This window comes from Saccopteryx leptura, chromosome 1 (assembly GCF_036850995.1).
Source record: "Saccopteryx leptura isolate mSacLep1 chromosome 1, mSacLep1_pri_phased_curated, whole genome shotgun sequence".
NCBI classification, from domain to species: domain Eukaryota; kingdom Metazoa; phylum Chordata; class Mammalia; order Chiroptera; family Emballonuridae; genus Saccopteryx; species Saccopteryx leptura.
The window spans coordinates 20,263,473-20,279,580 of NC_089503.1; the positions used below are offsets into that span (position 1 = coordinate 20,263,473).

Below are 16,108 nucleotides of genomic sequence, written 5' to 3' on the forward strand. Positions count from 1 at the left end.
CAAGCTCACCAGCTTGAGCACGGGGTTGTTAGCTTGAGAGCAGGATCATAGACGTGATCCATGGCCACTGGCTTGAGCCCAAAAGTCACTGGCTCAGCTGGAGTTCCCCGGTCAAAGCGTGGATGAAAAAGCAATTAATGAACTAAGGTGCCATGACTATGAGTTTATACTTCTCATCTCTCTCCCTTTCTGTCTCTCTCAGAAAAAACAAAAAAAAACAAAAACCCAACCAAATAAGATTTCAAAATAAGAATACCAAACATAGAAGGAAACAAACCACTTTGAATGATAGGAAAAACACAAACAATAGAGTTAGACTGCTAAGAATTTCAGGTGTAAGAATCACCAGATATGGAATATAAAATGTCAATGTGTGAAATAACTTTCATAAGATTTTAAAACTGAGTCTGAATAATGAGCATTACAAAACTATCAAGAATGACCAGGCAGATTTAAACAAGAACCAACTAGAATTTTTAAAAATGAAAAACAAAAATAGCAGTGACCAGCTTTAACAACTGAGAAAATATGATATATGAAGAATTATGGAACTGGAATATAAATGTAAACAAATTATGTAGTATGCAGGTCACGAGACAAGAAAGATCGAAAATGTGAGGAAGGTTATGAAAGAGAATGAAATACGACATTTATAACTAGAGCCTTGAAGATAATGAGAATTTTGCAGAAAAGACCCAAGACATGAATTATGAGATAAAGCATAATATAAACAAAGTATGATACATTTTTTAAAATTCCACACTTAAATGTCATAATACTGAGGAATGCCAAGCCAAAGATACTGTAAATGTGGCCAGAGATATAACACCTAGGAAAGAGTGCCACACTGACACTGACTTCTGACCACCAACAACGGAAGCCAGGGTCAGTGGAATGGTGAGATGCCATCAAGCCCTGGCTGGTTAGCTCAGTCGGTTAGATTGTCATCCAGAAACACCAAGGTTGCGAGTTTGATCCCGTCAGGGCACACATGGGAAGCGACCAATGTATGTACAACTAAGTGGAGCAACAAATGAATGCCTGTCTGTCTCTCCCTTCCTCTCTCTGTCTCTCTAAATCACACTTTTACTCATTCAATATAGCACCACCACCAACAAAATGGTTTCTATTAAACTATGACATGTACAAGATCTGAGATGCAAGAGAGGTGTGCAAATTGATAAACATGTAATATACTGCTATAAAATAAATGAGGTTTGTATAAAATAACAAAAACATCTAATTTATGGGGTTTAAAAACAAATGAAAATCCTAGCCATAAAAACATATGGCAGGAAAGGGCTGATCAGAATTATAATGTTCTAAAGACCATGTCTTCTTAAAGAAGGGGTTATGGTTCCAGATAACTTTATATTGTACTGAGTATAAAGTGAAAATGCTCAAGAGAAAAATTTATAGAGTGTAAAACTTTCAAACTAGTAAGTGGGAGAAATGGAGTAAAATAAAAGTCAAGAAGATAGAAGAAAAAGCATAAAATACAGTAACAAATAGCATTAAATAACACAATAGAGGTCTTCATGTTTTAGGAATCATAATAAATGTAATTGGAATAAACTTGCCTACAAAAGGCAGAGATTGCTAAAAACAGAACAAAAACCCCAGGTTTATTTGGTTTACAAGAGACAAAACTGAAATACAAACATGTAGGAAAAATAGAAGACAAAAGGATTTAAAAATGCATACTACTAAATACTCACAAAATAAAGCGGAGGTAGTTACATTGGTATCACAAAAAACATCTTAACAACAAAAAAAAAATTAGCAACAAGGATGTCACTAGATGATTAAAAGAGTTCAACTCACCAAGATGAAAGAATTCTAAATTTTATTTACTTAACAAGATAGCCTCAAAATGTGTAGAGTGAAAATTGTAGAAACAAAGGAAATTGACATCCACCATTACAGCGAGAGAACTCAAAACATCATTGATTACTGATAGATCAGGCAGACAAGTTAGTAAACACATGAAGATTTGAACAGAAGGAGCTTGATTAAATATATATTTATATAATAACAAATATTCCTCTTAGTACATATGATACACTTAAAAATTTGGCTATAGCTAGCCATAAAGCCAGTCTCATAAAATTTCTAAAAATAGGTAGTAATAAAAAATTTTACATGTGCATTTTCCTAAGACTGCTGACCATGACCACAAACCCAGAGGCTTAAAACAAGACTATTCTCTCAGTCTGGAGGTCAGAAGTCCAAAATCAGTTTCTAGGCCAAAATCAAGGTGTTGGCAGGGCCTGCATCCTCCAGCTTCTAGCGGCTGATGGCATTCCTGAGCTTGTGGCTGCATTATTTCAATTTCCAACTCCCTGGTCACACTGGCTTATGCTCTTCTGCGTGCAATATTTCTCTGTGTCTCTTATTAAGGATACTTGTGGTTGCATTTAGGGCCCATCTGGATAATCTAAAAAAAATCTCATCTCAAGATCCCCAAGTTAATCACACCTGCAAACACCGTTTTAAAGTATAAGGTAACATTTACAAGGTACAGGAATTAGGACCTGACATCTTTGGGGGCCACTATTCAGCCTCCTATAACATTTATATATATTTATGTCAAGTTGGATGCACTTTAAAAATATTAATTTCTGTGCCCAGCAATCTCTGAGATAGGCACCGTTAGTATTTCTGTTTTCCAGATGGCAAAAACTGAGGTAAAGAAAGATTATAACTTGCCCAACTATATCATACTCACGTTCTCTGACCACAATGCAATAGTTTGGAAAACATAACAAAGTATTTTTAAACTTTTTATTTTGAAACAATGTATGATTTACAGGACATTTGCAAAAACAGGGCAAAGAATTTCCATATACCCTTCACCTCAATTCTCCAAGCATTAATATTCTGCCACATTTGCTTTCTCATTTTCTGTGTACATTAATTTTTTTCTAACCCTTTGAGATTATATTGTATATAGAATGTCCCATTATTCCTAAATACTCTACTGTGTATTTCCTAAAACTGAAGGACTTTTTCTTAAGTAACCATGGTACAATGATCAAGCTCCCCTGTGTGCTCTCTCCCTGCCCTGGGCTCTTTGCACAGGTTGGTCTGACTGAAATGCTCTCCCCTTATACAACTGAACGACTCACTCAAGACTGTTCAAAGGCAACCCTCATGACAGCCTGTTTTGAGTAACTTATTTATAATCACAAGCCTCCAACCCCAAACACAGATTCCTTAGCCTAACCATGCTTTATCTTTTCCCATAGCACACAGGTCATACCTTATTATTCCGTTTGCTTTTATCTGTTTCCCTCCTTGGCTCCTTCCCCTTCTCCCAGCTCAAATGTAAGCAGTATCTGGGCAAGACTGTTTGTCTGCTGTGTTCATTGCAGTTTCTCCAACACCCAGAGGAGTAAATGGCACATGGTTAGCACTCCATCAACACATACAATGGTGTGTCGAGAACCTCCTCTAACAAGACAAATTTGTTTATATCCTTCCAGGATTACCTCTTGTGGGACCCAGTTTGCTTTTCAATGACCCACATACAAGGAGAGTGGACAAAATTGTAGTATATCATGCATCACATTAAAATTGTTTCATCTATTTGTGTTCATGCCGGACGTGTGTTCCGTTGCTAGATGTCTTCCTACAAGTCTCAATAGGAAGAAAACCTACATTTCCACAAGGGAATTTAGTCTGTCCACTTGCACGTTTTTCTTGAGATGAGTGACACAAACATGCTGATCTAAAAACATCAGGATGTCACAAAGTAGTGAGTCCTTAATACTTTTTTAAAATTAACATCGTTTCCAACATTTTCAATTAAAAATAAAAAGCTTTGATAATTTGTTTTGACACGAGTAAACAGCAGAGCAAAGTAGCAGAGTCTATGACCATCTAAATCTCGGGTAACTTTTATGTCAATGGACCAAGTTAATTATAATACTTTTTAAGCTCATTTTATTCTTATATTATCACAATAAACCTTTTCTTCCACATTGAATCAGCACCATTTGTATTGGCATTGGTGCTCACTCCATATAAAGTTCAATTATTTTTTTCAATTTTTTCCATTGACTTGAGAGAGGGGAAGGGAGAGAGAGAGAGAAGCATCAATTTGTTTCACTTTAGTTGTTCCATTTAGTTGCGTACTCATTGCTTCTCCTATGTGCCCTGACAGAGGTTGAACCCGTGACCTCTTGTGGCCAGGACGATGCTTCATTCACTGAGCCATTCAGCTAGGGCCTCTATTGTATTTTGATGCAATAAATATCAAATGAGAAATCAGAATTTCTCTCTTTAGGGCAGGACCATGTTTGAGGAGACCAGTAATATCACCTTTAGCATTTATTAATTTATTCTCAGTGTATGTGGGATCAACACAAGAACACATTGGAATGGCACACAGCCTTTTGTGTGTAGGATAATTCCTCCCACGGTCCCCCTATGCTATTTCACTGAAAGGGCCATGAAAGAATAGATTAATATCTACTTTCTATGTTCTGCTGACTGTACATAAATAATTAATACTATCTTCTATGCTTTTTGGGTTTAAACCTTTTCTAGTACATATCAGACAAGTCAATATAGAATTAAGTCTAAAAATTAGGCTTCACTCTGTTGAAGGTTTTGAGAACATTAGTTTCTCTTTCAGCACAATTTTTCTTTCATGTGCCTGGAAACATAGATTTTCATTTCATCATTTTCAACCTTGAGTGTCAAATCCACAAAGAAATGTACTCAGTTGAAGAAGTCAAAGCCATAGCTCAGAAGTTTTGAAATTGCTAAGGGATTTCTTAGCCAAAATATAACTAGTTTCTAACTGGGATAAAAGAAAAGCTATTTTGTATACCTGTAAACCTATTCCTCTCTCTCTCTGCCAACTTTCCACCAATAACCACCACAATCACCAACCAACCAACCAACCAACCAGAGTGTGCAAGCAAATGAAGTATTGCCCAAGTCATTGTGCTTTCAACAAAATGAGAGAAAGAAAAAGGCAATGTTTTTTGTAAAGCTAACTAACTTTATTCTATTTAAGTGACTATTACTATTTGAGATTATGTTCTTGCTACTTTTTGTATGCTAAAATGTGTTTTATATAATGATGGTAATTTGGTCTTCTGTTTTTGTTTTATGTCTTTAGCTGACAAAATTAAAAGCTAGAAACACTTCCATACCCCAATTAAATTCTTTTCGTTTGCTAATTTACTGGTGTTTAAACCTCAGAGCCTTGGAATCACAGCATAGGGAAAGAGCTACCTTTCGGGTTACATGTTTCACAATAATGAATTATTGCCTGGCAATTTCCCCAAACAAGTTATTATGTAGCAGGATAAAATAAATGTAAGCCTTCATCTATATTAAGCCAGTATAAAAATGGCCTTAATTCCAAGCACCAAAGAAATATATTTTCAATCAATACCGTGGTTAATAACCTTTTTCATTAAAACCAATTACATCATTATCTGTAGAGTATCTATTTAAAAGTGAAATGCCCCTTCTCTGACATCATTACTGTTCTAGGAATAGCCTCTTGTTTACATATGTAAAGAGCAGTATTAGTGCAGGAGCCAAGGCGGTTGGGGTCAGCAGGCCGCTTTCCTGGGTCAGGGTATTAGCGACCCACAGTCTAGCAGCTGCCAGGCTCAGTGTTCATTTGGCCTGGTCACCTTCATCAATCATACCATATAGTGTTCAGTAGTTACGTGCATTTAAACTGAGAAAAAATATGTATTAGAGGAAAGCACATTTTCATAGGTTTCATATGTAAGAAAAACTCCAAATTATGTGAATGATTTTTATGTCATTAGCTACTTTGTAGTTCAACATGATCATACAAACTGGCCTTTAGAAAAGCTTGAAGTACATCTGCCCATAAGTGAATCTGTTCATCTCCAGTCCCTCCAAGTGTTAAAAACAAGTAAGCTGGCCGTGACTTTTTAAAGTCTGTTTCAGAGGCAATACAAGAATTATCACTGGCATTTGGGTCAGGTGAAACGGTTGGGCATTATGCCTGACCCTATCATTTTGGGATTTGCTATACTGGTGCTCCTTCCTGTTAAGTTGTTCTTAGTGTTATTAGTTCTATAGCCAATTGATACGAGCATTTACTTTAAACTACAAAAGTATGCTGGTAGCGTCCAGAACATATGTCAAGAACTCCTGCTTTCTTCCCGATTATGACCACATTCAGCCTCATTAGTAACTAGGACAACAACTGGAGATCTGGGAGTTGGGGGGGGGGGGGGATTGCAGCGAGCATGCGCAGTCAGGAGGTCTGGCCGAGTCACGTGGTGCTGTCATCAATGCTTAGTTCTTCTTGGCTTTCTTCAGGTAGTGAGCCCGCGTGGACTTGCCATAATTCATGCTTATTTTAAAATATAACCAAGAAGGCAAGAGTAAGAAGATTGAGCCCTGGGAAAAGAAATGGGGAGATATATATGTAATCACAGCCTACAATTTGAGCTAAATTAAAACACATGATCTTATGGTTTACTCTACCTTCTTTTTTAAATTTATAGGTGGATTTTAGAGTTCTTGGGTATTTAAAATAAAACACAGATGACTCGTTAGTAAGTCTAGACAATATACATATATGTTAATATATCATATACTATTTTGTGACTCGATGGGGAAAAAAACCCCCCACAAACCTAAGTGCTGATTTGGGACTTAAAAATCTACCTACCATAAGAGAATGGATCGGGTATCCATTGGTTCGGGATTTCAACCCCACTGTTTTCATTGCCGACTTCACATACGCCTCTGCAGAGGGTACATGCCAACTTGTCTTTCGGATTTTGGCCAGTTTTGTAGCTACGTAAAATGGCAGGACACTCTAGAAAGGCAACACCCCCCCAGAAAAAAAAATGCCATTGATTAAGAAGGTCATTCAGAATTTACAGCGATGCTTGATTGCTCTGAGTGGCAGAAACATTCTGAGGAAATATAGTGTCTGTACGTGTAGAGAGAGAAAACAGAGATGCAGTTATCTAAAGCCAGCTTGACAGAATACACAACAGCATAAAACACATGTGGTAAGTCAGTCTCTCAAACAGAATTTGAGAATGGAAAAACTTATTAAATATAATCAGAATGATACCTTTTTGAACCTTAAAAAAAAAGGCATTACAGAAGTCTACAGAGTGGAGTCTATTCTGACTGAACATTCACAGAACCACACGTATGAAATTTTTGACATCTTATCCTTCTAGAGAAGTAACACTGCCTTTTCCCACAACTGAGAGTTAATTAAGCTTGTTCTACCAGCTCTGGCCCCTCGACAGTAAACACTTCACTCTCTCAGCCTTGGGCCGGCATCACTTTCCTTCCTTGGCTTCTTCCCATTCCGCTCGTGAGGTTGTTTTGTTTTTTAATTTATTGGGTGACACTGATTAATAACATTACATAAACTTCAGGTGTACCACTGCTTCTGAGCTTTATAAACTTTGCTGTTAATACACTGGGACCACCTCCCTTTGCCCCCTTTTGGCTCGAGCAGCCAACAGACATTCGACACGACCGCAGTGGGATGACAAGCCCGAGCACTTCCCTTCACAGGAACTGATCTAGTGTCAGGGTCTTTATTGCTCATGCTTGCGGCATTTCAGATGTGCTTCAATGAAGACTAGAAGGAAACCCTATTATGATGAGTCCTGAGTTGCTTTTCAAGAGGTTTCTTTTAGAGTTTGTAATTAATGTGGGTATGGTTGTTCATCAAACTGTGACTGTACTCTGTTTATCTCACAGGTGTGAGAGAAAAGGGTATCGGTCACAGTGAGACTCCTACTAAAGGAGAGGATCTGTTCTAACACATGGTGGTCAAAATTAAAGACTCCATTACTTGAGGTAGAAATCAAGTTGAGATGTGTTCCTCACTACGGTTTCCCTTCCTGCTGAGAGCTGGAAGGATGATCCCATGTCTCTTTTGTTTTGTCTTTGTGTTCTTCCCACCCCCAAGAATGGGTGAAGGACTGCAACCAGACATACAGGCAGGAAGGGAAGGAGAGAGTGAGGAGGAGAGACATGAGAAGCATCAACTTGTAGTTGCTTCACTTTAGTTGTTCATTGATTGCTTCTCATACATGCCTTGACCTGGGGGGCTCAAGCAGAGCCAATGACCCCTTGTTTAAGCCAGCAATTGTGGGATCATGTTGATGATTCTGTGCTTAAGCCAGAAACTACACTCTCAAGTCCATAAGCCCATGCTCAAACTGGCGACCTCGGGGTTTCAAACCAGGGATGTCAGGATTCCAGCCACCACTGGTCAGGCTGTCAAAAAAGCCTTTAATTTTAAAATCATGTTGCTGTAAGGATATAACATATGAGAGCACAAACCAGAGACCTCCAAGTATCACAGTAGGAAATGCTGAGTTCACTGAGGCTCTCACTGGCTAAGAAGAGTTCATGCACCAAGCTGAGGAGCAGACAAAATGAAAAAGAGTACACACATGTACTCTGTCTCAAATAATGAAGAACATATGCAAACATGTCACATCGCTATGCTTCAAGTTTCCTGGTTAAAAAAAAGGGAAGATTAAAAAATATTGTTTGCAGATATAGATCATAAGTTTGTAAAGTCTTGAGGTTCTCAAGACGGAGATGGTCTGATAACCCCCAATGTTTTAATTATATTATAATCCCCTTCTTTATATTTCTGTATCTGGCAAAAATTGGACTGTTTTGATCTTGTACAAGAATTAAGTTGCACTGCCTGGCTGAGCCACTTGATGGTGCTACAAGTTAACTCCTCATTCAGCTATCAGTAGACAAACTCCTGGCTCTGGAGGTGGAGACAAGAGACGCATACCCAGGAATTCCAAGTCACATTTTCCCAACTAAGAAATGTGCATTCTATTCTGGAAAGGGTACTCATTTCTCTCCACGTGGTTTAAAGTCAAAATGGTTAACATGGCCTAGTAGAGGATGGAATGGATTCGAAGATGAAATAATGTTTGAGCTGAGTCTTAAATGAAGTGGTGAAGCTTACCAGGTAAACAAAGAGGCAAGAACACTGGGCACTGGGCCTAGCAAGAGCCAAGGAAAGCATGATGTTCTCAGGGAACCGTAAGTAGGTCAGTATGGCTCACGCATCAGGTACGTGTGAAGCCGTGGCAGGAGGAAGGCTAAGCAGTACAGAAAACTAAATTCAACCACTGAACCATAAGCTCCAGTAAGAGCCAGAATGTAAGCTCTCTGAACATGTGGTCCTATTCGCCAATGCTTAGAACAGTACTTAGAACGTCATAGAAGCACATAGAAGAGCTACTAAAGGAACTAGCTACAGAACACTTCACTATGGACAGCACTGTCATGCCTTTCCCAGTTCAGCAAATTATTTACACCAGGGAGCTGACAATGTAATGAGTTTCAACCAAAAGTTTAGATATTTCTGAGCTTAAGCGAGATCATCAATCTAAATGAAGGCAAACTTAGAGGTCTAGCTACTTGCTCAGTTATTTAATTTTTAAAAAGATTTTATTTATTGATTTTACAGAGAGAGGAGGGGAGAGCGAGAAATGTCAACTCATAGTTGCTTCACTTTAGCTGTTCATTGATTGCTTGTCATATGCGCCTTGACCAGGCTAGCCCAGGGTTTCAAACCTGCAACCTTAGCATTCCAAGTCAGCGCTTTATCCACTGCGCCACCACAGATTGGGTTTGCCCAGTATTTTATAAGGAACATTTCAAATTATATAAAAGTAAATATCTTATATGTTGAAATGTCATCTAGGCACATCTTTAAGCAATTAAAACAAAAACCCAATAAGCAACACTGAATCCATCATTGACAGGGTCAAGAAGATACTTATACTTTTATAGGAAGTAGTTTGGGCAGAGCAAATTTTAAAAGTTGCTTAAGGTCAACACCTCACCATTATAAATATTGCCAAGTTGAAACACTGCATCTTGTAGCTACAGATGTGGGCAGTGTCCTGGTCTTCAAATTTAGAACCCCAAACTAAAAGTAATTAACTAAGCCATAAAGCAAAGCTGATGTTTTGTCCTTGCTCAGCCTATTAAAAAAAAATCCCTGGAGGCTACTTGGTAAATTTTTTCTCACCCAGTGGATACCAGAGTAGCTTGCTTAGGTATCTGACCTTCACAAAACAATCCTGGGGACCTTGATTCAGAACAGAAAGGCTACTACAACTTACTATCATGGAGTGTAGCAGTAGAAGGACAGATGCCCAGTGCTGCACGGCTGGTATTCAAGACTCAAACACTGCCCTGACCAGGTGGTGGCGCAGTGGATAGAGCACTGACCTGGAACGCTGAGAACCCGGGTTCGAAACTCCAAGGTCACTGGCTTGAGTGCAGGCTCACCAGCTTGAGCGTGGGATCACAGACATGGCCCCATAGTCACTGGATTGAGCCCAAGGTCATTGGCTTGAGCAAGAGGTCACTGTTGCAGCGGGAGCCCCCCAGTCAAGGCACATATTAGAAAGCAATCGATGAACAACTAAGGTGCCGCAACTATGAGTTGATGCTTTTCATCTCTCTCCCTTCCTGTCTGTCTCTGTCTTTCTCTTTTGCTAAATTTAAAAAAAAAGAAGAATCAAACACTGACTCTTGCACCTCCACATGCTAGAGATTCTTTCATGTAGTCACCTGTGTACTAAACATTCCCTTTCACATTTAAAAATGACCAGGACAACTCACAACCATGCTTTGGAAAACATGGATCCAGAGGACACCAGGCTCATCTATTTGTACAATATGGAATTCTAGACACGAAGTTTAATCTGCCTTTTATGAGCATCCAATTCACCAGTGTAGCCAGCACACATTTTTAAGGCAGAGGCTGCAGCTTCAATGAGGCAGTTGAGGGAACCTTTCTGTCCTTAAATCCGTGTATTCATTTTCATTTCAGGATCTGTTCAATTACAAAAAGCATGAAGGTGTACCATAATCTTCAAGAATATCAATGTCAAAAGACAAAGCCTATGGATATATTCCAGATTAAAGGAAACTAAAGAGACAGGACAACTATGTAATACTTGGTTTCAGATTGAATTCTTCACTGGAGGAGAAAAGATGCCATAAAAATATTATGGGGATTACAAGTTAGAGTATAAATGGCAAATTAGATAAAAATATCAACATTAGCTCTCTAAAGTTGGTAACTGTGCTGTGGTTATATAAGAGAATCTCTTTGTTCTTTGGAAAAATTCACTAAAGTATTAGGAGGTAAAGAACCATGATGTATACACAACTCATTGTTGTCCTAAAGGCATGGGGCAAGCAGCGCCCTGGCTAAGAACAAAGGCTTTAGTGTCAAATAGACTTGGACTTGAGTCCTGGTTCAATATGGCCAAGTGGCTCGACCTTTCTAAACCCCAATTTCCATAAATTTAAAGAAGATGATCACACCGCTTTATGAAAGATCATTTTGAGATGCAATGAAATAAATGGATCCATAGGAATTGCTTCAACACTGTGTCTGAAAAGTATCCCCTCACACATTAGCTATTATTAAGATGGCTGATCATTTGGGGCTTAAGGGTACAAAAAGTGAAATACTAGGCCCACAGTAATGAAGCCACAGTGAACACTGGGAGCGTGAAGAGGTGGGGGCAGGTCATGGGCAAAAGCAAAACAAGGATAAGTAAGAAAGTCAGCTTCTACAAAGATATTGTTAAAAATGTACCTAAGCATAGAAATGCTGTGAGCTATTCTTTCTTGGTGGTGAACAAGAGCTGATTTGAGATAGATACCCATGAAGACTCCTATATTTGCTTCCTCTTATATTTTTTATTATATTTTCACAGCATTATGTCTGTTAGCTCCATAATAAAATCAAAGGTCTCTATAAAGTTAAGTCAAATCGACCAAAGGCCTACATTAAGAGCAAAAACTCTAAGATTCTTGAAAAAAATTTGCAGGTGGGCCAGGCCAGTTGGCTCAGTGGTTGAGCATTGGCCTGGCATATGGAAGTCCCGGGTTCGATTCCTGGCCAGGGCACACAGGAGAAGCGCCCATCTGCTTCTCCACCCTTTCCCCCTCTCCTTTCTCTCTGTCTCTCTCTTCCCCTCCCTTAGCCAAGGCTACATTGGAGCGAAGTTGGCCCGGGCACTGAGGATGGCTCCATGGCCTCTGCCTCAGGCACTCAGGTTGCAACCAAGCAACGCCCCAGATGGGCAAAGCATCGCCTCCTGGTGGGCATGCCAGGTGGATCCTGGTTGGGTGCACGTGGGAGTCTGTCTCTCTGCCTCCCTGCTTCTCACTTCAGAAAAATACACACACACACACACACACACAAAAGACACAGGTGTAAATCTTCATGACATTAGCTGTGGTGACAGCTCTGGGAGATGACACCCAAAGCACAAGCAACAAAAGAAAAAATAGATACACTGGACCTGATCAAAATTAAAAACTTTTGTGAATCAGGACACTATTCATACTCAGAGTGGGAGAAAATATTTGCAAACTAAGAATCTAATAAAGCGTTAATATCCAGAACACATAAAGCACTTCTACAATTCAATAATAAAAAGCAAATGAGGCCCTGGCCAGTTGGCTCAGTGGTAGAACGTCGGCCTGGCATGCAGAAGTCCTGGGTTCGATTCCCAGCCAGGGCACACAGGAGAAGCGCCCATCTGCTTCTCCACCCCTCCCCCTCTCCTTCCTCTCTGTCTCTCTCTTCCCCTCCCGCAGCTGAGGCTCCATTGGAGCAAGGATGGCCCAGGCTGGGGATGGCTCCTTGGCCTCTGCCCCAGGCGCTAGAGTGGCTCTGGTCGACGCCCCCTGGTGGGCGTGCCGGGTGGATCCCGGTCAGGCGCATGCGGGAGTCTGTCTGACTGTCTCTCCCCGTTTCCAGCTTCGGAAAAATACAAAAAAAAAAAAAAAAAAGCAAATGACACAATTAGAAAATGGGCAAAGAACTTGAATAGACAGTCCTCCAGAGAAGATATACAAAGGGCCAATAAGCACTTGAAAAGGTTCTCAATATCACACATCATTAGGAAATGCAAATCAGAGCCACAATGAGACACTGCTCATACCCACTGAGATGGCTATTGCATATTTAAACCTAGAAAAACAGAGAGTAAGTATTGGAGAGGATGTGGAGAAACTGGAAGCTCTGTGCATTGCTGGTGGCCATGTAAAACAGGGCAACTGCCATGGAACACCGTAAGGCAATTCCCTCCCTTCCTCCCAAAGCATATGACCCAGTAATCCCACTTCTGGGGATATACACAGAAGAACTGAAAGCAGGGTTTCACAAAGATAGGTGCACACCCATGTTCATAGCTGCATTATTCACAGCAGCCAAGAGGTGGAAGCAACCCAAATGTCTATCAACAGCTGAATGGATACACACAATGTGGAACATACACACAATGGGTTACCCAGCCTTAACAAGGAAGGAAATTCATGAACCTTGAAGAAACTATGCTAAGTAAAAAAAAAAGCCAGCCACAACAGGACAAATACTCTGATTTCACTACATAAGTACCCAGAGTAGTCAAATTCAGAGAGACAGAAAGTAGAATGGTGGCTGTCAGGGGCTGAGGGAGGAGGAAATGGAGAGTTACTGGTTAATGGTTACAGAGTTTCAGTTTGGGAAGATGAAAAACGTTTTGAAGGTGGATGGTGTTGATGGTTGCACAGCAATGTGAATGTATTAATGCCACCAAACTAAATACTTAAAAATATTTAAGTGGTGTTTTCCGTTATGTATGCTTTACTACAATTTTTAAACTATTAAAAATCACTGCTATATCTATAGCATCCTGGTGTTTGCGTCCATCCTTGCTCCAGAGAAAGGCAGTTTTGTTCCACTCTCTCATGGTTACTACACAGTGGCTTTGGAACAGTCATGGCACACCTTATGTACCTGGCAGCTAAGAGATTTTTTTTTTTTTTTTGTATTTCTCTGAAGCTGGAAACGGGGAGAGACAGTCAGACAGACTCCTGCATTCGCCCGACAGGGATCCACCCGGCACGCCCACCAGGGGGTGATGCTCTGCCCCTCCGGGGCGTCGCTCTGTCGCGACCAGAGCCACTGTAGCGCCTGGGGCAGAGGCCAAGGAGCCATCCCCAGCACCCGGGCCATCTTTGCTCCAATGGAGCCTCAGCTGCAGGAGGGGAAGAGAGAGACAGAGAGGAAGGAGAGGGGGAGGGGTGGAGAAGCAGATGGGCGCTTCTCCTGTGTGCCCTGGCCGGGAATCAAACCTGGGACTTCCGCACGCCAGGTCGACGCTCTACCACTGAGCCAACCGGCCAAGGCCCAGCTAAGAGATATTAATAGTCTAATTCTCTCAAAATAAACCCTAAGAACTACAATAATTATGCTTCAACTGTTTACATTCAGTTGTACTCTGTGTATCCTGACTTAAAAATTTTAAGTAATAATTCTTAAAAAAAAAAAATCTAGGCCCTGCTGGTTGGCTCAGTGGTAGAGCGTCGGCCCAGTGTGTGGATGTCCTGGGTTCAATTCCCAGCCAGGGCACACAGGAGAAGCACCCATCTGCATCTCTACCTCTCCCCCTCTTACTTCTCTCTATATATCTCTATCTCTCTTTTCTCTTCCCCTCCTGCAGCCATTGCTCAATTGGAGCAAGTTGGCCCCAGGCACTGAGGATGGCTCCATGGCCTTTGCCTCAGGCTCTGAAAAATGGCTCCAGTTGCAATGGAGCAACGCCCCAGATGGACAGAGCATCACCCCCTAGTGGGCTTTCCAGGTGGATCCTGGTTGGGCGCATGCAGGAGTCTGTCTCCACCTCACCTCCTCTCACTAAAAAATAAATAAATAAAAATAAAAAACCTAGACTTAAAGTGCAAAAAGAAAAAAAGAAACCATGTCTTTAATAATGTGCTAACGTCACATTCACTTATTTAGGAATGTGATTTTCTTTCGTTACCAAGATGGCAACAGTTGCTGTGGAAACCACACAGAAACAGGAATACTTAACTGAAACAAACTCTACTCACCTGCACAAAGATGCCCTTGCTCCTGTATTCCTCATGGATGCACTGAGAAAAGAAATCTACAAAAGCCTGGGAGGGGGCGGGAGTGAGAAGAAAACACACACACATCACATCAATGTGGCTGATTTGTAGCCATGGAAACAAAAATAATAAACCAAACATTTAACACTATAGCTTCTAATCATTCTTTTTACTTCAAATGCAGAAGAGACCTTCAAAAAACACCTGAAGCCCTCAAGTCATTTTTATCTGCCACTAAATAAAGTCTTCTCTCATCAAATATAATATCCAGATCAAATTTTGATTTAACTGGTAATGGCTCTCCTTATCTTTTCTTTTTTCAGAAAATTACTCTCCAAGAAGAAATGTTTGATTATACAACAAAGGAGGCATTCCTCTTCCTTACTAGCTATTCAAACAGAAACACAATATAAATTCTGTTAAACTCTGTTCTATGAGAAGAAAAGAGCAAGCATTCCCTTGCCCCTATGGGATCCGAGAAGTGTAGCAATGAACCTGGCAGCCCATCTCCTGACAGCACAACTTCCCATCTACGGGTGAAATACAATGTACCAGTGCTCAGATGGGGACAACTTCCCATCTACGGGTGAAATACAATGTACCAGTGCTCAGATGGGGACAACTTCCCATCTACGGGTGAAATACAATGTACCAGTGCTCAGATGGGGACAACTTCCCATCTACGGGTGAAATACAATGTACCAGTGCTCAAATGGGGACAACTTCCCACCTACGGGTGAAATACAATGTACCAGTGCTCAAATGGGGACAACTTCCCATCTACGGGTGAAATACAATGTACCAGTGCTCAAATGGGGACAACTTCCCATCTACGGGTGAAATACAATGTACCAGTGCTCAAATGGGGACAACTTCCCATCTACGGGTGAAATACAATGTACCAGTGCTCAAATGGGGACTCAACCTCAGGCTTGAAATGCAAAGTATCGACAATAACTACTCGGGTCCCAATAATTAGTGTTGTGTCCATGGAGCAGCCTCTGGAGTTCACTCATCACTTCTTCAAGAAACCTGGTGTTCATTTGAAACATGCCCACTGCCTGTTTCAGAGCTATAGAAAGCAAGGAGATTTCGGGGGGTGGGGGGAGTGGTGGTGGTGCAGCTTTTCCAAAAGACAGTAGTCACTGTTTACGTTGTTCCA

At 40.6% G+C, this 16,108-nt stretch overlaps 1 protein-coding gene across 1 annotated transcript in view; it reads right to left on the minus strand.

The window, feature by feature from the left end:
* Positions 1-2,770: 2,770 nt before the first annotated feature.
* Positions 2,771-16,108, minus strand: part of HSD17B12 (hydroxysteroid 17-beta dehydrogenase 12) — a 159,971-nt gene continuing 146,633 nt past the window's right edge. The window contains exons 9-11 of the mRNA XM_066362963.1: positions 14,929-14,994; positions 6,677-6,826; positions 2,771-6,402 (exon numbers count right to left, since the gene is read on the minus strand). Of these exons, the coding sequence (XP_066219060.1) occupies positions 6,298-6,402; positions 6,677-6,826; positions 14,929-14,994 (321 nt within the window). The 3' untranslated portion in view covers positions 2,771-6,297. The remainder of the gene's footprint in view (positions 6,403-6,676; positions 6,827-14,928; positions 14,995-16,108) is intronic.